General features: G+C 46.5%; 1 protein-coding gene across 1 annotated transcript in view; it reads left to right on the top strand.

Moving 5' to 3' along the window:
• The window catches only part of ELP3 (elongator acetyltransferase complex subunit 3), a 91659-nt gene extending 72271 nt beyond the window's left edge, over positions 1 to 19388 (top strand). Inside the window, exon 15 of the mRNA XM_052809366.1 lies at positions 17282 to 19388. Coding sequence (XP_052665326.1) covers positions 17282 to 17358 — 77 coding nt within the window. The 3' untranslated portion in view covers positions 17359 to 19388. The remainder of the gene's footprint in view (positions 1 to 17281) is intronic.
• Positions 19389 to 21176: the final 1788 nt, after the last annotated feature.

The raw sequence follows: 21176 nt of genomic DNA, 5'->3' as shown, positions 1-21176 counted from the left end.
CAGCTGGCTGGGGGCCCTCTGACCCTTTAGGGAATGAATTTGGGGAGCTAGATAATTCTGGAGGGGTCCAGGAGTCTCTGGCTGATTGAAGCATGGCTTGAAGTTGCCTTGGAAATGCATTTAACTCAAGCCAGATTAAGGTAAATTCAGATGAAAGTATGTATGTACGACATCCAAAACAGGCAATACGGTTACAAGAGGTTATGAAAAACAGGAAAGAAAGAAGAAAACCACCATATGACTAATCTGCTTTTAGTGAGGTTACGTTAGAAACGCCTCTCTCCTGTCCAGCTGATTTGCTGCCCATCCTGATCAAGGTAGTATTCAACATTTCCTGACATCTCAGGCTGTGCCCATTAGAGCCTTTCTCATTAGAAACCTCTTTCTTCCATGGCAGAGCATGTTAGCTGCCAGAGCCAATTTTCCTTTTGTCCAGACTCCCTGGAGGACTTCAGGTATAATCTTTTCCCCTCTGCCTCTGCTTGCTTCCTTCCCACGTATAACCTAGTCAATACTCTTAATTAAACATTATTTCACTTGCCTGCAAATGCAGATGTCCCCTTCGTTAGGTCCGGCGTTGTCTTGTACTTGCTCGTTTCTTGCTTCGAGGAGGGCTAAAACTCCTTCCCCCTCAGCAGTGAGTCAGTGGCATATTTCAGTGTGAAGTGTTCGCATTTTTATATTCTCTATCAGGCAGTACTGTAAAATCATTTGATACAAACATGTAAATGGGAAACAAGTGAGTAATTCATGATTGCCTCCTGATTAAGATCAGTAAGACCATAATAATCAGATTGGGGTGACTGATCCCAACATCTTTCTCCTAAGCATACTGCTGCAGCCAGGAATCCACAGTCGCAAGGCTGTGAATGGAAATTAAACTAATACCACCTGTTTCCTGTAGTCTCCACGAGAGATAAAATTGTTCATTATAGTCGGTGACTCATCTCCCAGTCTGTTGGTGCTGCCTGAGCACACTGTCTCATGTGTTTAAGGAAACTGTGTTACACTTGCCTTTGCCTTTTGCAGTTAGGGAGAAAACGGAGGTTCAGAACTTTCTAAAAGTAAATCCGATGCATCATACCAGCGTTAAATTCACCTGTGATGAAGAACATTTAAGGCGAGAGAAACTGAGCTGGCATATAAATCAGAGGTAGAGTTTCAGGGCACAGTTGATGGTACTCTAAAGTATCCTAATTTCCTCGTGTAAACAGCCTTTTGGTCACCCTAGAAGTAATAAATTACTTGAGTAATCAGCGTCTCATAGTTCATATTGGATGTTGATTCATGGGCTGCCTCGGAGATTGCCAACTGCCAGGGTGTACTCAGGAGACCTTAGGACGAGACTCTGAAGTATTGCTGGGAGGATTGATGGGGTTTGGGAGGGCTCCCTGGAGTTCTGCTTCCAGTGCTGGTTGGTTATTTTTAGAAATGCCAATCTTACTAGCTATTAATAAGAGAAGAAGTGGCCCAAGATAAGTGGAAATATGGGAATGTTAATGAATTGACTCTCTGATGTTTGTCTGCTTCAGATTGATGGCCTTTGAAAAAAAATTAATTAGGGGGATTTGGAAGAAGCCAAGGATAAACCCGTACTAGGGGATTGGTGCTGTGGAATAGCTACTGTGTACAATCCTCTAGTTCTTAATGAACTTCAATTTTGAAGGTTTAATAATGTAACAGCTTTGAAAACAGGCTTGATACTGTATTAACTGGGATTTCGGTGCAGGCGTGAACAGGAATGTTGCTGTCCTTAAGCAAGGACACTGGAAAAGCCAGCATTCTGCAAGGGTGTTCTGGTAGGAAGCTTTTTTTATATATACACCGTAATGTATCGTACAAACAAAGATTTATAATGTGGCCTGACTTCTGCATAATACAGACCAGAGACTTCCACCTGTCTTGCATCTGTCCCAGCTGAGCATGTTTTGGAAAGTGGGAACCTGTCTTGCTTTAAGGCTTTTGTGTGGTCTCCATCTGCAGGAGCTTTCCTTAGAGTGGGCAGAGGAAGAACTGGTAAAACAAACCCTACACAAAATGAAGTGAGCAGGAGTTGAATGTGTGGGGAGACCTCCTTTGTGCTTCTTCCTTCCTCAACAACCCTTTTCCCAATCTCAGCCCAAACTATCCCTGTTTATAAAACCCAAACAACTAAAAACCCCACAAATTCTGAAATTAGATTGGGTAGGAAGTATTTAGAGATCAGATTAATGATGAAATGAAGGTGATTTCCATCCTAGTGACTTGTAATACACAGCAGTATAAATAGCATTGAATCAGAACTGTGAGCAATAGCAGTTTTCAGGGATTTAAAAATAAATATCGTTTTCTTTCATGGGAATCTTCCTCTCTGACTGGCACTGTTCTTAAACTGCCTGCAAGTGGTAATCCTCCTTTTCAAGGCTGCACCAGGGGTTAAGGGCTTAAAGCTTGTTCTTAGTCAAAGCTGTGAGTGTAGAGTTCCTTGAGTTGTGGGTTTCGTCTTTGTTGTGTTTATAACCCAAATTGGACGCACGCTTGCAGTCCAGCTTTTTAACTGCTGCTTTAGCTTTTTAACTGCTGCTTTAGCCGAGAATTACTTCTGGCTTAAGGCAGGTTTATCTCCAGTGTGCTTTGTTCGTCTCTAACGGCTGTTATAGAAAGACTAGCGCTCCTCCCTGGTTTACCAGTCTCACCCTGCAATCTGGGCAGCATTCTGCACCTCATCAGCTGCGATTGCCCTACCCAGAGCAGGGTGAGGACCTCTCCCTGCGTCATGAGCGGAGGTATTCATGAGACAGTGAGCAGATTTTCCTTTAAAAGCACAATCAAACCAAGACTGCACAAATGAATGCCATCAGTTCCTGCACTTCTTCAGAGCACATTAGTTTGCACTCCTGAGGAAAAAAAAAATAAAAATTCAGAGTTTCCCAGCAGACTCTTCCCAAAGCATTTTGTTCTTCTGGCTGTTCTTGGAGTAAATAGGTTCAGCTGAACCTGTCTTCTCATCATAAGTCTTTTAGCTCTTAGGGGTGTTCAGTTTACGGACGGAAAAGGAAAAAAGATGCGGCAGGATTTAACAGGATTGCCGTTGCTTATAACGACAGTACCTAAAACCATGCAAGGTTACTTTCAAACAAAGGAAAATCCGAGGTCCCCTGCATCAGGCACCCAGGAGTCATAACAGGCAATGAACCAGGGAATGATGCACAAAGCAAGCTAGGCTGTACAGCAGCTGCCTCGTGGTGTGTCTAGTTAAATATCACTTCATTTGAAGAGGACCGGTGGGAGAACTGCATTTAATCGACTGTGGAGTCAACGGCAAATGCACTAGCAGTGCATTTGTAAGGGAAGATGAGCATTTGCAAGCCAGGTTAGGAAGGGCATTTTGGATTCTGGCAGCACATGGGGAAATTAGGGTACCGATGGGATGGGAAATGATATCGGCCATAGATACTTTGGTTTCATGTTGTGCGTGACGCTGTAGTTATACCTCTGGTATTGCCACTGTGCGGGTTCTCTGCTCTATTTAAAGCTTGGATGCTAGTGATCCTGGATGCTTTGGACCCTGGATGCTAAGATTGCAAGGTACAACCTTCCCCCAAAGATGCAATCTCATATCTGGATGTTTGACTAAACCGACAAGAATTAAATATTCACGAGAACAAGGTGTTTTTGTGGCCTGCTTGCAAGGTTTCTGTGCAGAGCCAGAAGTGTGCTGTCTGCCCCTCAGCAGTAGGGAGGAGGTGCCCCCCACCACCTAAATCAAAGAGCAAAGTAAAAAAGCGAGTGGCTTGTTTATCATGAAGTCGTTGCTCATTTAAGGTAATTTTCTGCATGAGTGGTGCCTTTCTACTCTTCTGATGTGAGTGGTATATTAGTATGCAGGCTTGGGTAGCTGAATGGTAGACCCTGGAGGCATCACTCCATTATTCAGAGCTCTGGGGAGGTCTGATCTGAAATGTCTGTTTTTCCATTTTCCAGCATTAGTAATTGCATGTGATTGCATGTGTGTTTTCTTTGCCTTTTGTTGGTTTTGTGGCGCGGTTTTGTTGGTGGTGGTTTGGTTTGTTGTTTTTTGCTTTTAGTTATACCTACTTCGAATTTGCATCTTTTTTCCCTTTAAAAAAAGCACCCCCCAAACCTAAATTACACTGAAACAATTTTAAACATGTTACTCCTCTGATGTCCACAAGTCCTTAGGCACTGAAAATGTAAGAAACCTTGGTGTTTGAGGCTAGTGGATGGACTTATAAGCTTGCTGAATTTATAATCACTTCTTCCCTTTTGGCAATAGCCGTTGCTTGAATTCTGTATTCAAGGTTTTCTGTCCTTTTGGTAGGATGATGCTACTCTAATCTGCAACGAAGCTTTCCCTTCCACTTCTCTTTGACCGCTCATTCTACTGACCTGTATCTGTTTCTGTTTGGGATGGGATTTTTCTTAGCTTTATTCTGAGGCTGTATCTCCTGTTTTGCGGTCCGTAGGTATCAACACTTGCCAGGCTCCCCTTTGGGAGTCAGTGGCGAGCAGTTGCATGCAGTGACTCAAGCAATAGAGGGGTTTTTTTGTCAGAAACTGCACAGCATCCAGAGGATGATTTAGGACAAACGCACCCTCATCCCACGCCGCAAGTACGATGCAGCCCTCGTGCCTGTTGTCTCTTAGTCCAACTTGCAGCGTATTTGCCTCAGACTCTGCCTCTGCCCGAAAAACATATGAGTAGGCTGCGGCGGGTCGTATCAATGTGTCATTTTTGATGCTGCTGATGCTGGGTGTCTGGGGAAGGGAGTAAATATTAAGGAAGCATGAAAATATCTTCTCAGCCTCCAGCCGTTTGTTGCCCAAGGACTTCTAGAGTCAGAGAGGGTGCTTTTGTATTTGATAGCCCTCGAGGGATTTTTCTGCCTTGCCAGTCTGTCTGCCTGCAACAACTGATAAACTCCTCTCCCCATCCCTTTCCCTGAGCTTTTTGGGGTCAGTTGCACTGCCTCACCATTGTACCTTGAGCTTGGGAGGAGTAATTGTTCAGTCTAGGTGAAGGTGGATAGAGGATGGTCCTCTGTTAAAACCTTTCCTATTGTCTCCTTGAGGGTTCCTATTGCCACTGTTTTGACTTTGCTGCTTGACATCCCATAATTAACCCCTTCTGACCCTAATCCTGCAGCAAGTACCTCAAACCGTTTCTTTAAAACAGCACCAGTGATGAGTATATGACATGTACCATACAACAAATGCTGAAATATTAGAAGTCCTGGGTCCTCCTCCTCCTAAATGACAGAAGCATAAAGCCCCTGACTGAGTGTGCTTAAACAAATTGATTCATTCTGGGTCCTTTGTGTTTCCTCTAAGCAGCAACTTAATTGTTCTGATGTCATCCTCTGATTTTGGTGGTTACTTTTGGCAGTGGCAATGACCAGAGAGATTCGAGTCAGTGCTTCACAATTACTTGAAGCACCTGACCAATAAAATTACAAGACTGATACCTTTTTCTTTTAAAGTGTCATAGTTACACATGATACTGAAAAACATGTGGCAGAAGTGCTTCCCTACCTCCTTTTAAAATAATTTTTGTGAACTTAAATAATGTGTATGCAGGTGCAGTTTGGGGAGTGTTCCCATCCCAAATATTTCTGTTTTTCTAATGTATGCGTCATCTGTTGTAGCAATCTAGGAAATCTGGAGAGAGGCTGTAATCAGCAGGTCTACAGAGACAGAAGGGTGCGAATGAGTGAACATAGCAGCACAGAGCAAGAGCCGCGCACACACGTTCAAGGTCGCTCATGAGGACTGACTGCCCCTGGAAGGGCTCAGCACCACCGGCCAAAGCCTGGGTGCTCATCCAGGGAGGGAGAAAACATCACAGCCCAGAGCTGAGCCCGCAAAGTGATCTACTCAACTGCTGCTGTCGTTCCTGGCTGGGCTTCGTGGCCTTCGTGCCTCTACCTTGAAGACTCGGAGCACAACTGGCCGATAGCTGGGCCGCTCTGACCAGCCCAAGCCGACACACAGCTTGGCACTCACCGAGTGCGAGACATCTATGTGTCAGAGCTTGCCTGCTCCTGGGCAGCCTGGCTTTACGCTGCGCTCCTCCTGGCTCCGAGTATGCTCTGGGCTGTTATGCTTTGCTAGCTCCTCGCCAAGTCCCTAATCTCCTGCTCCTCATTGTGAGAAGCGTTGGGGTTGTGCCAAACTGACATCCTGTCCTGGCACCAAAATGTCTTGCTTTGACTCTGCGTGTAACATTGCTGTTCTTGTTGGTTTGTTTTTTTTAAAAAGGATATGTCTCCTCCTGTCTCAGGGATAGCTGTGGGCTTTATATGTGGATTTCCCTTGTTACCATCTCCAAACTCCAGTTGTACTGTCCACCACTGCCTCTGTGTGCCCTTCACACATCTTTGGTGTGTGAAAGCCACTTTCTTCTAAACTTTACACCGCTGGCATGTGTAGAGCACAAGTAGCTGCCTCCAACTTCACTTTCTATGGACACAGCAGAGGTTGGTGGTTTCAGTACCAGTGGCATTTAACGCTGACAGTACATGGCTTATTTATTTTACCTCCATAACCTGAGTTTCTTGTATGAAGTTAAGATGAGGCTACCACTGAGTATTCCCTTTATTCACAGCAGAGGAATTGAAGGTATCCAGCTATTGAGTAGCTGTCTCTATCCCTGTCTACCTAGCCTAAATCAGCTGCCAAAAGGAGAGGGATAGCACTGTTATACTGCCATGTTGTCCGTAACAGGCTGGCATCTTACTGATTGTCCTTGACGAGCACACTGGTTGCAGCAGGTGAGCTGCCTCCTTGGTGTAGTGAATCTGAAAGCTGAGATGCTGTAGGTGAGGCTGCTGGCTACTCCAAGGGCAAGGACCAGGAATGCACAGACCAAATATTTATGTGCTGTAAGACTGCAAATTACTTTTTCAAACACTAAAAGCTAGCTCTATAAATACAGTGCTCTTGCACGGAAGAGCTTTTTCGTCTGCAGTATCTGCTGTGACGTCTGTCAGCGTTATCTGTTTATGCTGGCATTAGAAAAGCAGACTAGCTTGGCTTGTACCAACAGGATTGTCTCCTTATCTCTGTACAGAAGATGCTTGTTTGGGGAGGTGGGGGATGAGATTGAATTCCCCTATCACAGGTGCTTGCCCTGTTCAAACCGAATGCACCGAGGTCCATTAATAAGCACCCTTTCCTTTCTCCTTTAAAGTGCAGGCATTTTGTCACCTGTGCCTGTGCCATCTCCAGTCGCCTTTAAATGAGCCTCATTGGTGGTTTACTCCCGAGACTGGAGAGGTGTCTGGAACTGCAGCCAAATCCGCACCAGCACGCCTCATCTTCTGAAGCAGTAGTTTAATGTCTCCCTGCAGCGAGATTTCGCTGTAGCCTCGCTCCATCCCGGTGACGTAGCAGCCTTATCACGGCGGTGTGGAGGTCTGGCACCACTGCCGTTCCCTGCTATAAGCTAATTACTATGCGGCAAGATGATCAGTTTTCCCCCAGACCAAGCTTCTATTTGTGTTCTGTCAAGTAGAAAATTAACATGGACACAGGCCAGGGATGTTTCACGCCTGAGTGCGCTGAGGCTGAAGGTGGCGATGGGAAGGCAGGATGGATTTCTGAATGGTAGGCGTGGAGGATCAGGTGATGTCAAGCATCGCCAGCCTGCTTCATTAGCCGGATCGTCAGAGAAGTTGAGTAGCTGGGGAAGAGCTGGAGAAAAATCGCCCGTAGCGTGCACAGTCCTCATTAACCACCCATCTCGGTGTGCTTTGTTCAGAACTAAGCTGAACAGTATTTCTGCAGAGCAGGTAAGGGGCGTTGTCTGCAAAACTTGTAGGTGAGAGGCTAGCTAGTATTAACTTCTATTAACTGTATTAATTCGTTACTTGCCACTCCCGAGCCTTTTCAGGGCCTCCTTGCACTGCAGAGATGCAAACGTAATTGATGGTTGACTGACCCTCTCTGCTTGCGCTGCTGTTGGGTCTAGACGAACACATGAACTGTCAGCACTTTCCAAGAGGGACAATAAAGCAAACACATGCGAAAACGAGAAGAGATCGCAAAGGATTTTTCCCTGCCTGGTCATTCTCACTTCTTTTTAATCACTAATACTATTTTTTTTGAGTGTTTTCATGCTTTTTATCAAAAATACATATGGTAATAACCTTCAGGTGGAGCCACCTGAACTGCTGAGTGTGCCTGTTGCTTACAGGAACACATCACAGGGATTCCTGCTCAGCATTTGGGGTCTTTCTGCTCTTTTCTCACCCTTTTACTCACCAGAAGTCATTAACATCTGATGTAGCAATCTGCACTATTAAACTGTAGATCTACAGGAACTTTTTCAGTTGTTCTTTAGTAGAGAGACCTCATTTATAACACTAATGATCTTATTCTTGTTCTGATGAGTAAGAGGGGAAGTTCAGAAGAAAAGGCTGGTTTCTGATCCCTACCTTCCTGCACTGGACAGGTACTGAAGCAAATTCCCGAAGCCATGTGCTGTGTTTTTACACTGAGGGTGGTGAGACACTGGCCCAGGTTGCCCAGAGAGGTGGTCGCTGCCCCATCCCTGGAACCATTCAAGGTCAGGTTGGACGGGGCTCTCAGCAACCTGATCTAGTTGAAGATGTCCCTGCTCATGGCAGGGGGTTGGACTGGATGACCTTGAAAGGTCCCTTCCAACCCAAACCATTCTGTGATTCTCTAATGAAGTAGGTGCATGGGGACACTGCTGATTTAATGAATGGTAGGCTCACTCTCAAGATTGCTGAGTGTTTCTTCATTGGTGTTTAAAATCTCATAGCTTATAGGAAGGAAAATCGATTGTGAATGCCTCACATGCTTGGTGAGTCATCCTAAATCCCCAATCTCTCAGTAATACCTTACCAGCTGGGTTGGATATTTCAGCAGCCATCCCTGGAAGAAGCCTCAAGACATTACATAGCCTGTAGATGTAAAATCTCACAAACATTTAAGTCAACAAATTTCGCGTTGAGTAGCAGACACATTTCACTGTCCCTGTCTCTCTTGATGCCTGGTGGCAGCACTTTAAAATGTAAGAGAGGTTACGGTATTAGCTCTTAAATATTTAATTTTGCTTGGTTTAGAGTCAGAAGATCTGTCATCTCTGGCTTCATCTATCGCAGTTAAAGGCAGTGTTGGCGTGGTGGCTTTTCTCTCCAGACAGTGGATGTTTTCAGTGCAGCTGGGTTTGGGCAGGCCTGTGTAGTCATTAATGAAATATTGCCTTTATAATAAAGAGATCAATGAGATGTAATCTCACCATCTGGAAGCTCTAGGATGGGTCTTACTTGCAGACTTGCCGTTTAAAAATCAGTTCTAGCCAGGGCATCTCCTGTATGCTAAGAAGCACCCCAAAAGTTGAATGCTGTAAAATCAATTATTTAATTCTACCATTCATTTCATTGTTTTCATTAAAAAAAAAAAAAAGGTTATTGGTTATAGTCTTGGGTTTGAGATTTGGCCTTAAGAACAAATCAGAAAATCCCCGAGTGATCCATTTGTTAATATGATAAAGCTTTTGCTCTGGTTTTCCTTGTTAGCTCTGCACCTTCACCAACACAAATTCTGCAGTGGGACAGGATAGGAGGAAATGTGGCACATCTGCTTTGTTTCAATAAAACTTCATAAGCAGTTCACTAAATTATTCGATCAAGGTACTATAATCCTTACATCCAAAATACTTTTCCAGAGCAGGGCTGCTGTGTCTGTATTCTGCAAAGCACTCGGGCACGCAGCTGGGGACAGTGGGAGGACAGGCAGAACTGGGCGTGCGTATGGGGACCTGGTTTGCTAGATTAGAGATCTCCGTTTGAAAGGACTGAAGGTAAATGAGGGGATGCTGCCCTTCATGTGGGAGCTGCAAAAGAGGAAAAAAGAGTTTTTCAAATTGGCCAGGTCCTAAATCATGCCAAGGCATTCTAGATTTAAACTGAGTTAAATTAAATTACATCTGTACTGTATAATGAGTAAGTTGCAAAGGGGAGAGTAAAGGTCTCCTGTGCTATTTACGTACTGTGGTTTCTTCCTTCATTTTTATTTATCAAGCCCAAGAGCTGACCACAAGTTGGAGGAAGGATCAGCTCTATCAGAAAAGGACCATATCTCTTTGCGTTTGCATCAAATCCAGAGTGGATTTAAATGGAGCAGGGATTGGATTTGTGTGGGAGGCTGGGAGGGCATGCTAGGGATATTCAGGGCTTTCTGCTTGTGGGTCATGACTTAAAAAATAATCCAATCTCAAATCTGAAAGGCCATCAGTGTTCTGCAGTAGTGAAGTGAGTTGTTGAGCTGACGAAGGGAGACCCAGGCTGCAAAACTCTTTTTTTTTTTTTTTTTTTTTTTTTAAATCACAGTCTTGTGTTGTGATTTCAGAGAAATTACCCAGCTGCCTGGGATCTTGGCTCTTCTGGGACATGGCGATGACAGTACCTCCCTGCTAGACAGAGGTGTTGTGAAAATAGTAATTTAAAATCTCTGGGAAGCAATCTGGGCAGGAAGAAAGCACAACTTGCATTTAATGGAAAAAAACAGAGGATTTCTCTTCCAGGTCCAACAAACAGCAACACACAGACTAAATACAGCTTAGGCACAGTTGCTGTTAGTGGGTTTGATTCCACTAATCATTTAGCCCTTACTAGAGAAAGGATTATGAAATGCTTCACACGCAGTGATATTAACAATCATGTAAGTACATAAAGATATGTCTAAATCACAACTCAACTGCGACACTAATTAGCTCTTTGTGGTTGCTGCAGCAAGAGGAGGTCATGAAATACTGAACTCTCCCATCCCTGGATTTAGTCCCTCCGGAGACTGTTGAAACACATGGGGAGAGTCGCTCTGGGGGGAGAATGCTTCAGACCTTGGTGCTTCTGTGTGCTTATGGGTGAAAATAAAAAATCAGACAGTTTCCAGTGTTCCATTTTTAAAGCAGATTAATTGATATAAAAATATTTTCACTTATCTTTAAAAAAAAAAAATCATATTCCTATTTTCCATTCACATTGCCTGGATTATGTTTTCTGATGACTGCCAGAGTTCTAGTAGTTCTCAGTAATTCTCAACAGAATCTGTTGTTTTAAAAGAAAAGTGAACATGTCTGTGTTTTCTCTCTATGTGAATTTGAAAATTGAGAGCATTGTACTTGAAAGATACTGGGTAACATTTCCAAAAGCCCCTACTTCTAATTTTCAGAGGATTTTTATCTCCTGGTATCTTTAGGAACTTTCAGGAGATGAGTTGCCAATTATCTAATCTTAAAAAAAAAAAAAAAAAAATCTTTGCTGCAGGGGTAGATGTAGGGATTGTTCCTTGGTTTCTTAAATTAATAACTTTTTTCTGTTTGCTCTGACGTGCCCAGGTTTTCTCAGCAGTGTTAAGAATGTTGGTTTTTTCCTGTTTCCTCAGTGCTGATAAGGCATTTTGGTTATCTCAAATCCTTTGCCTTTTCCCCATTGTTACCGTTCTCTGCGGTTGGTTGGTAGTGATTCACATGAAACAGCCTCGTGTTTTCCCTGAAGATAAAATCCAGTATTGTGAAAAGTATAAATGCCAAAGCAAACTCATCAGGTCGTGGATGGATCTGCTGTGCATTCTTAACTCGTGCATCAGTTCAGAAACGTGGTGTGGGGTTTTTTGGTCAGCTTCCAGTACACAATAGGCAAGAAAACGTTCTCTCATCTTATTTTCCTTTTGCTCTTATGGACTTGAAACCCTAGTTTTGGTCCTTCCTCATATAAACAGGTCCTGCCAACTTGAAGAGCAAGGGCTGGCTCCGAAACAAGTTCTGGACACTTGCCTGAGTGGCTGCCAAGTGCCAGTAAGTGTCGACTTTGCTTTGAAGTCCTGCGCGGAGTCTAGGTTTTGGATAGCAGTGGATTTCACAAACAAGGAATTGTTTGACAGCTAGCAAAGTGTCTTCCTGGACTTGGTGGAGATCAAAGCAAGGAGTATAAAGGAAAACTTAAAACTGCTTTTTTAGTAGCCTGAGTCTCCACCAAGACCCGTGGTAAAAAGAGGGTTGTGTTTGCTCGCTCATCACTGATGTCAGACCCGACCCCGAGTCTTGAGAGTCTCTAAACTGTGAGCTATGTGATCTCTGAATGACAGCCTTTGAATCCTCCTGTGCTTTGGCAGCCTTGGTCTGATCATGGGAGACACGCTTGGAGGCCGAGGAGATTCTCTTAGATCTCTTGTTTTCTTTCTTCACTTTTCTAGCTGTGTTGAAAATGCAGATGTTTATGGTCTGCCCCGTGGCAGCAGCAGTGGCTTCCAAGCCTCCTGCCCAGCTCTGTGCCATCGCTGTGTTTTACCGATGTCCATGGAAGTACTGTAGGTGACTGCAGAAGTGTTTATTGCTTCCTTCTCTGTCCCATTTCAAAACCACAGAAATTATATTCCAACCGTGGCAGAGCGTTCCCCTTGTAGAGCATCGCTGTGCCAGCAGCAGCACTGGCAGTCATGGGGGGAATGTCCTTTCTGATACCAAGAGAAGCAGTCGTGGCCATCCCAAATCCCTGCGGCTGGCTTGAGACTCACTGCTCATTCTGGGTGAAATCCATAGCACTTTGGTGGACGTAGCATCGCCCTTTCCTGGCCCGTTGCCTGGACTAACCATGAATCCTTTTCTCAGCACCCTTGAAGGACAGAGATCCTACAGGCGATGCGGGTGTCCACGCAGTGACCCTGGGGCTCTCCATTCTTCAGGCAAAGTGGCGAGCCAGGTAGTTACTCCCCAGAAAAACCTGGAAGAGGCTTCGCTATCACCAGAATTGCAGCTGGCGCATTAATGGATTGAGACAACTCGGAAAGTTCAGCTAAATCAGGTGCACTGCCTTGCACGCAGGGCCCTGCTAACTGCTTCTAAGAAGTATTTTGAGGGGGAAAGAAGCTGCGAGACATGATATGCCTTGGCTGTGCATCTTCAGAAAAGATTTTAGTCGTTGCCAAAAGATGTGGAGGCCTGTGTAGAGATAAGTCTCTCGTGTGCCTTGGTAAGTCTCTGCTATGGAAATTTTATGAACTATTAGTAGCTCTTTAATGATCCTGAAAACAATCTCATTTTCACTTAGTTCTGTGACTAGTGAGCCGTGGTGAAGGAATCTTTGAGGATACTCAGCCTCGGATGCTGCATTGCAATATTTCAGGGCTGAGTCAGAAGGGTGTATTTATGGGCTCTGCACAGAAAAGGTCACAGGCAGGGGTTGCTGCACATGGGCAATGAAATCTGACTTCTGCTGTCCTCTGGGTAGCAGTCCCATGCCGACTGCTCGTCCTTCTGGGCCAGAAGAATGTTTAACCCTGATGCTGTGGTCACTTTTCTCTGTCCCCTGCTACAGGCAGACTTTTTTAATATATTTAACTAATTTTGAGGTTTAAATGTTACAGTGAAAAGCCAGGTTTGGGGTTTTATCAGTAGGCTTCACCACTATTCAGATGCTTCCAAAAGAGGACAAAAGGCGATTAAATGAACCAGCAGCCATTGCCAGAGGATGTGTCATTTGAAGATTGCAGTGAGGGACGCTTCCAAAAAGCCTCAGCTGGCCCCTGGCCATGGGTTTCCGTCCAGGCAGGCGTGATCAGAGCCTCTGCCCTTCAACCAAATCACTGGTGGTGAATCTGGAAGGGGTTGGTTGAAATCTGCTCTGCTGAGTTCAACCTAAGCTCTCCTGCACAGTTTGATAGGGAATATTTAAAATTTAAAACCCTGCTTTAAAGACCCAGAATGAGGAATGCAGCCAATTCTGGCTTGGAAAGACAAAAAGCTTCTTGGGCCAGCTTTTGGCCTTACTATTCCACTCCTGCATGATATTTCTTTCGTGATATTTCTTGGATGATGTTTCTTTTCACTGGAAAGCACGGGTGTGACTTGGAGCAGTGGGAAGATTGCTGCCTGAACATGTCCCACCAGCTCTGTGGTATGTTTGGTGTAAATTAGAGCAGCAAAGATTTGGGAAGAGAACTTGTGCCATCGAGACCTTCCTTTCAGCTATGCTTGATGGACAAGTATCGAATGTATGGTGGGCATTACAAGTTGCTTCTCCAGCACTTACCCCTAGAATGACTTGTGAGCAGACGAAATGGCACGTTGTTTTAACAGCTGTAGCTCTGATTTTCTTAGGACTGCGTGTTGATACTCTCCTTGCGAATAGAAGCCAGCAGCATAATCCTGCAACTCTGGGTTTTTGGACTTTGCATTCATACAAAGTTGTGATAATTTCACAATGGAGAGGTCTGTGAAGATGGATTCCTTCTGCATGACTTACAGGCAGTTGTTAGTGTCCCACAGATCTTTTATTCCATTTAACAGTGCCTATGGTGTTGTACTTCTCTCATGGATGAGAAAGGCTGTGGATGGTTTCTGGCTGTCAGTCTGCTTTTAATTCCATGTTTCAACACCCTGTTTCTCTTCCATGTGCCATGCTGATCTCAAAACACCCGACCTCTGTGCTGGTTGTGATTTCCCTGATATACTTTGACTACAAGGAGATACCTTCATATTAATGGCATCCTAATGAATATTGTAGACTGGGTTTGTTAGCCTTTGGGTTCAGAGCAGCTGAAGTGAATCCCATCCTCATCCTCACTTGTGCACTAGTTTGGCTCGCAGGGAGGTTTTTATGCATTTCAGCACAGTTCATTTCAGAGGAATTTAAACCACAAGCGTTGCTCCAGATGCAGGTCAAACGCAGTCCACCCTCTGAAGCGGGCAGAGGGGTCTGAAAGAATGGCTTTTTGGCCGACTTCGAACCAAGTGTGTGGTGGGGACATGTAGTCCAGGGTACCAAAAATCTAGTCTGAAGTCACCCCCCACAGTCACATATAGCGTAGAGGTGTGGGCTTGAGCACCAAGTGCTTCCATCTACTGATCCACTCCTGCTACACCAGATGAGATTGCAAGAAGTCCTTGTCCCGTTGGCTTGTACCTCCATGCCTGCCTGCTTTCCCCCTGCTTCCAGATGTAGGGATTGCCCCTGTGCCTGGGCAGCCTGCCACCGTCCCGCTGCGCTGCAACACGATGTTACAGGCTGATGCTCCAGGGGATGTAATTCTGGACACTTGGCTTTCACCCGTCCGGACACAAACCCAATGGCTGCTTCTTGGGATGCCTCGGTGAGAGCTTTTCCCCTCAAAAGCCTCTTGCCTTGAAAACATTTCTGCAGTGCTGGAGCTAGCGAGACATCCCAAATTGGATCTGGGCAGCAGGGAAACCACGCTGTATCTTCAACCTGCAGCCCTCAGCTTGAGCCTTCTGCCTCCTCTTCATGGAAGACTTTCCTGTTGAAGGACAGTAATTTTGTGCAAGAAGTAGCTGCTACGAGCAGGGCTGAGATGACGACGGAGATGCTTCACAAAGCGGCACAGCGTGGGACCCCTGGGGCACAGGGCTGGCCAACTGCATCATCATTCTTGTTAATGGCTTGAACCCATTGCCCTCAAACGAGGAAGAGTTGGTGCTTAACTAGTGCCACTTAATAGCTCTGAGATTAATGGAGGCAGCACACGATGCTCTGATGCAACCTAAACTGCCACCTTTAAAATCCACGCATTTCCCAAGGGCTTTAGAAAAAAAAAAGGGGGAATTGTTAAATAACTCTGATCAAGATGGTTTTAATACCATCAGCTGAATTCCTCAGTTATCCTTTAGCTTCAAGAGGGTTGTTCTTCAGCTTTAGATTTCGCCAATCCTTTTAACCAAGTTGTTCTGGGCCACAGGTGAGGTGGCTCTGCTGTTTTACTGCCCCAATCTGTGTGTCATATCCCAGCATCTCTGCTAATGAACCCAGAGGATGTTTTTTAGGCAAGATAATGACAAAGGTGATGGTTTACTCCAGGTCGGACATCATGGCACTCCCGGGCAGAGATCAGGAAGAGGGGAGTGGACGTGTGTGCAGTGGACTTGGTATTTTCCTTGGCTTCAGGTTCACACTGAAGCTGAGTGAATTTGGGTCCCTTCAGGATGATTTTAATTGAGGATGGTGCTCTGCTGCTTTGCTGCTGCTTGGAAGTAAATTTGCTCAGGTGTTGCCCAGTTTGGGGTTCTTTGTGGTTTTTCAAGCTCTTCCCAGCTTCAGCTGGAATGAGGAGCAGGGGGACATCTCTGGTTTGCGTTTCAGGTGTCTTTTCTGTACCTCAAATTAATATAATGGTTCTGTAGGATGTTGGCTGGGGGTTTGTCTGGAGCTGGGGTGCTTAAGCCGTTTGGTCACTGTTGTAATGTGCATTCAGGACATAAATTACTGCTATTTTAAACGAATCTGTCAAAGCAGCGATGGGTAAAATCGCCGCAGCGATGTGTGGGCAGGAAGGGGTTACCAGCTGCACCGGGTCACTCCCTGCATAGGAGATGCAGCCGATTCCTGGAGAGCCATTTGCAAGCGCTGCAGTTTCCAGGAACTGGCTGGAGGGATGAGATTAGAGGAAAGAGGGGCTGCTTTTCTTGATGGAGAGCCGTGTCCTATCTGTCCTTCTGTCCCTACCCACCAGCTGCGCCGACAATGCTGCTGTGATGCTGAATTCCTCCTCCCTCCCCTGATGACTAATGTCTGCATCTGTGAGTAATTAGATAAGGTGAGGGGGAAGGCTGCTGTGCTGGACTTGTCCTGCCGCAGGATGCTGAGCGAAAGGCAGCCTTGGTCAGGCAGCCTGGGTCGGTGGGGCTGGGCTCACCCTGGGCAGGGATGCTGCGGGGTCTCATTAAGAGAGGAAGGAGAGGGGAGAGGCTGTTCGAGAACCGAGGCGTTCGGAGCCGTCCTTTTCAATGAGGAAATTGGATTGCGGCTGCGGAGCCCACTTGTCTTATCTGAAGTGGAGCTGAGCTCGTTTCTAGGAACAATTGGACAGAGTTTGTCTGGTTTTAGAGCCCTTCAGTTCCTGGTAATGATGCCTGCAGCTGGGCCGCCTCCTCTCAAGAGCCTGTCTTTTGGGTTTTGTTATACCTGGGGTACTCTGAACTCAACTCACGTTTAACCATTGTTCCCGTGTTGATTCCTCTCTCCCTCGCAGCCTTTCTCAGGACAAAGGATGGGCTGCATGATTCAGGGCAGATAGAACAGCTATGTTCCTGCGCTTCCCCCCTTAAAAACACCGTAATCAGTCCAGATGCAACATCCCCGCTCCAGCACGGCAGCCGGGGAGGCCCAGCACCAACTGTTCGGAGAGGCCAAGCTCCTTTCGGCACCGTCCCTCCATGGAAATGACTTTCCTGCCTGGCCATGGCTTCTCCAGCTCATTTGTCATCACACTGAATTAAACCTTTTTATTGTTCTTCTCACAGGTGTTGGCACAAGGAACTACTACAGGAAGATCGGCTACGAGCTAGAAGGGCCTTACATGGTGAAAAAGCTGGACTGATGCCCCAGGAGGTCCTCACCCCAACCAGCTGCTGAGAGGAGAGGAGGGGGGACAAGACTCATCCTGGAAAGAAAGCTCAGGATGACAGACGTAAGCTAAAAACCAAAGCCTGCCAACCGCGAAGGACTTTCTTATGCCAGAACCCACGGCAGCAAATAGGGCACCTCCTCTGAGGAGAGCAGTTCTGAGACCTGCCTGTTGGCCCAGGAGAGGTCGGGGACGATTCTCGTGTCTCGTTACCTGCGTAAGCCCGCCGCGTCTCCGGGATGGGCTCTGATGCATTGCAATAGAGGACTGAAGCGTAGGTGAACTGAAAGCTCTGAATTTGGGGACCCTATTGAACAGCCTAGTGGGAAAAACATCTATTATTTCTATGATGCTGTCAGCGGGCTTTTAATGTTTCAGCATTTAAATTGTGTGTGTTATTCTGCAACATGAATGAATTCTTTCTCTGTGTGTATTTATTTATGCTGGGCTTGGCTGCTTTCTGTCCGTCCCAAGCGATGCCGTTTGATCCTTTTACAGTAGGAGACCATGAGGATTGGAAGCCATTACCTTGCTAGCGGTAGGAATTGAGATTAAAACTTAAACTGAATCCCTGCAGGGACACACAGCCATGGAGTAACTGAGGTTAGAAGGGACCTCTGAGGTCTCTAGTCCAACCCCACTCAAAGCGGGTCCAGTTAGATCAGGGTGGCGATGCTTGAATATCTCCAAGGATGGAGATATTCAGTGGATGCAGGTGGAGAGTCCACAGTGTATAGGTCCCTGTTCCAATATTTGATCGCCCATATGTTGCAAAAGTTTTTCCCAACATCTGATTGGAGTTCACAGTGTTTCAACTTGTGCCTGTTGCCTCCTGGCCTGTTGCTGTGCACCTCTGGGAAGAGTCTGCTTCTGGTCTCCAAGCTCCTCCTCGCATATTGCATACTCCAGTGCCGTAACCATCCTCCTGGTCTCTGCTCCAGCTGGTTGGTCTGTATTTCCAGCACTAGATCTGCCGCTTTCCCAGCCCATAACCCATTGATTTGGGCATGAGGATGCCGTGTGACAGCACTGTCAGCGGCCTTGGCAAGGTCACGGTGTACAACGTCCACATCCCTCCCTTATCCGCACTGCCGTCATCTCATCACAGCAGGCAGTCGGGTTGCCCAGACACGATGTGCCCATGGGGGATCCCTCCTGTTCCCAGCTCTCTCTTCCACTCTCCATCCCATGGCAGGAAAGAGATTTGGGGAGCGTTTGGTCCCTACCTCTCCCAGCACGGAGGTGAGGCTGACTGCCCTGTAGCTCCTCAGATCCTCCTCCTGGTCCTCCTTGGAGATGGGTGCGATGGTTGCCTTTTCTGGGCATTGGGATTTCTATCAGGAATGATAGAATTAAAGCTTCTTTTTGTAAGTGGAGTAAGATGGGATGTGAGAGCGAGTTGTGACCCTGAGTGAAGAGCTCAGCACCTTCCTCACCTCTCCCCAGCCCTTTGGTGGGGTGGGGACAGCCCAGGACACGCAGGGCAGGTGGGTGTCCTTTGAAGTCAGCAATTCAGGGTTTTCAGAAGCAGCGTGCCTGGTGCTGCCCGCTTGACTTAACAAAATCAGAAGGGAGCGGCCGGAGCTCTGACCTCCTCTGCTGCTTTTTCACAGTATGTCAATCAAAAATAGGGTTGAAATCCAGAGTAGCGGCTTGTAGAGATGTTTTGTAGTTGACATTTTGGGTGTTACTTTAATAAATGACTCTGTCAGGAGCCTTCTGGAAACTTCGCCAATAACGAGTGTTCGGACACACGTGATTAACTCTGAGGAGGAGCAGCTCCGGGAGGAAAGCTCTCGCGGCGGCGGTGCCGCGCCGCGCAGTAAATGCAATTCTGCCACCGTGATCTATTGCTGCTCCCCGACGGCGACTCGTGGGGTCAGGGGCCAGAACCGCGCTGACGTCTGCTGACGCATGAGCGGCAAAGGCAGCGCTGAAAAAGTGCGTCCTTGCTGGAGAGAACTGAAACACCTGGCAATAAAGTTTTTATTATTGAAGGTAAATGCTGGTGTCCTGTGTTTTAAGGGGTGGGGAGTGAAAACCACAGCCCAGCTTGTTGGTACCTAAACCCTGAGGGTATTTGAGGCTCCTGCCCTGTACGGAGGGTTTGATTTAAAGAAGGGAGACGGAGGCTCTTGCTTCTTGATTTGTTGAATGGTTGGTTTTGTTTTTTTTTTCATCCTCCAAGACACTGGTAAATGGGGCATGTTAAGCTTCTGACACTGTAAAAGCAGAGGAGATGGAAAGAGATGCATTGAGAGGGGATGCAATTTCTGTGCAGAACCCTTAAAATTTTCTGCAAAATGTGTTGTACTGGTACCACTGACATAATTATGAATCACTCTGACGCTTTCAGCTCTGACAGCCCAGTTTTTTTCAGGTACTGGCCAGAAAAGCTTGCTGCGTCTGTGCGTCTGAAAGCGTGGCCCTCCGGCAAATCTAGGAAATACCAGATAAGTTTGGGGTTTTTTTAAGGCCAATGCATTTTGAGTTTACTAGCAGCTTTATCAAGAAATAAAGCAATTTGGGGGGGGAGGGGGTGTGTCTTATTTTTCACTTCCCATTTGTGTGTTCTTTGTGGGGTGATTTCATGCTGCACTGGCTCAGCTTCTGCGAAACTCTCGAGGCTTGTCTGCACAGGCTCGGGTTTGTTTTGAAGTGTGATGTATTGATTTGTCTGTTTGATATAAACGCAGCCAAATGAATAGCTGGTTTGTACTTCTCTCCGAGCCATTGCTTCTACCCGGGGACAGGGAGTTCCTCCACCACATGTTCCTGGCTTGTGTCCTGTCTGCTGCCGCTCTGCGCACCGCTGGGGTGTGGGAGGGGGTCAGAGGGTCTCAGGCCGTGGCTCTGCAGCCGGGTCCCCTGCCACCGCACAAGCCTCGCTGGGCAGCCTGGGATGGCCCAGGAGATGGGATGGTTTGAGGAAAGGCCCCGGGGTGGCAGCCTGAGCTGCGGCTTCTCACCCTCTGTGCGTTTGCCCGAGTTTAAAATACAGTGGTACGTGTCAGTCGCCAACGGAGAGCTGGGGAAGGGATGTGTTAGCAGGTGTGTGTGTGAATTTTCCATGGGTTTTAGTGCGGCTCGTGGGGTCTGCGGTTGCCTGGATGTAAATTCAGTCAAGAACGTTTCCTGTGGTGCACTCTGGTGCCTGGGCCGTGGCTGCCAGGAGGGAAGAGCAAAACCACGCTTCCCTCGAAAGCGATTCTAAAAGGTTTCAGGCTGTCTTGTGTTTGAAGTACACCGGGCACGAACAGTAACAAAGCCACAAAGTGTGGTAGGATTTCAGACATCTTTAGCTGCAAAAAAGGGGGAGGCACAAAGGAAACATGAGACCTTACTGGGAGAAAAGGGGCTGTGCAGATCCTCCCCTGGTGATGCTTGAAGCTTTGTGGCCACCTCTTGAGCTAGACTTCATTAATAGGGGGAGACCAGGTATCCAAATAACAAATTGGGGCACCCAGAGGGTCCTGATGTGGCTAGAGACACACAGCAAGTTTCCTGCCTGTGATGTAGCTGTGACAGCGCAGATGTACAGACAGCAGCTCTTTGCGAAGAGGATTGTACATGACGGACATGGTCGTGTTCTTTGCCAGGCCGGTGCCTGCGCTTGGTGTCATTAATGCCAGCCTGCAATGAATGACTCACATTTAGGCGAAGTGCTGTCCTGGTGCCATCAGTCTTCTTGGCTGACCTCTTCTGCAATCCTTGCCAGGAAATAAATCAAACATATAGTTGGCCTTTTTTCCTGTGGTTTTTACACACACACACACACACACACTCACTCT

The sequence above is a fragment of the Harpia harpyja genome, chromosome 15 (genome assembly GCF_026419915.1).
Source record: "Harpia harpyja isolate bHarHar1 chromosome 15, bHarHar1 primary haplotype, whole genome shotgun sequence".
Lineage (NCBI taxonomy): Eukaryota > Metazoa > Chordata > Aves > Accipitriformes > Accipitridae > Harpia > Harpia harpyja.
Note: the sequence above shows the minus strand (reverse complement) of the source record. Positions and strands in the feature narration are given on the sequence as shown.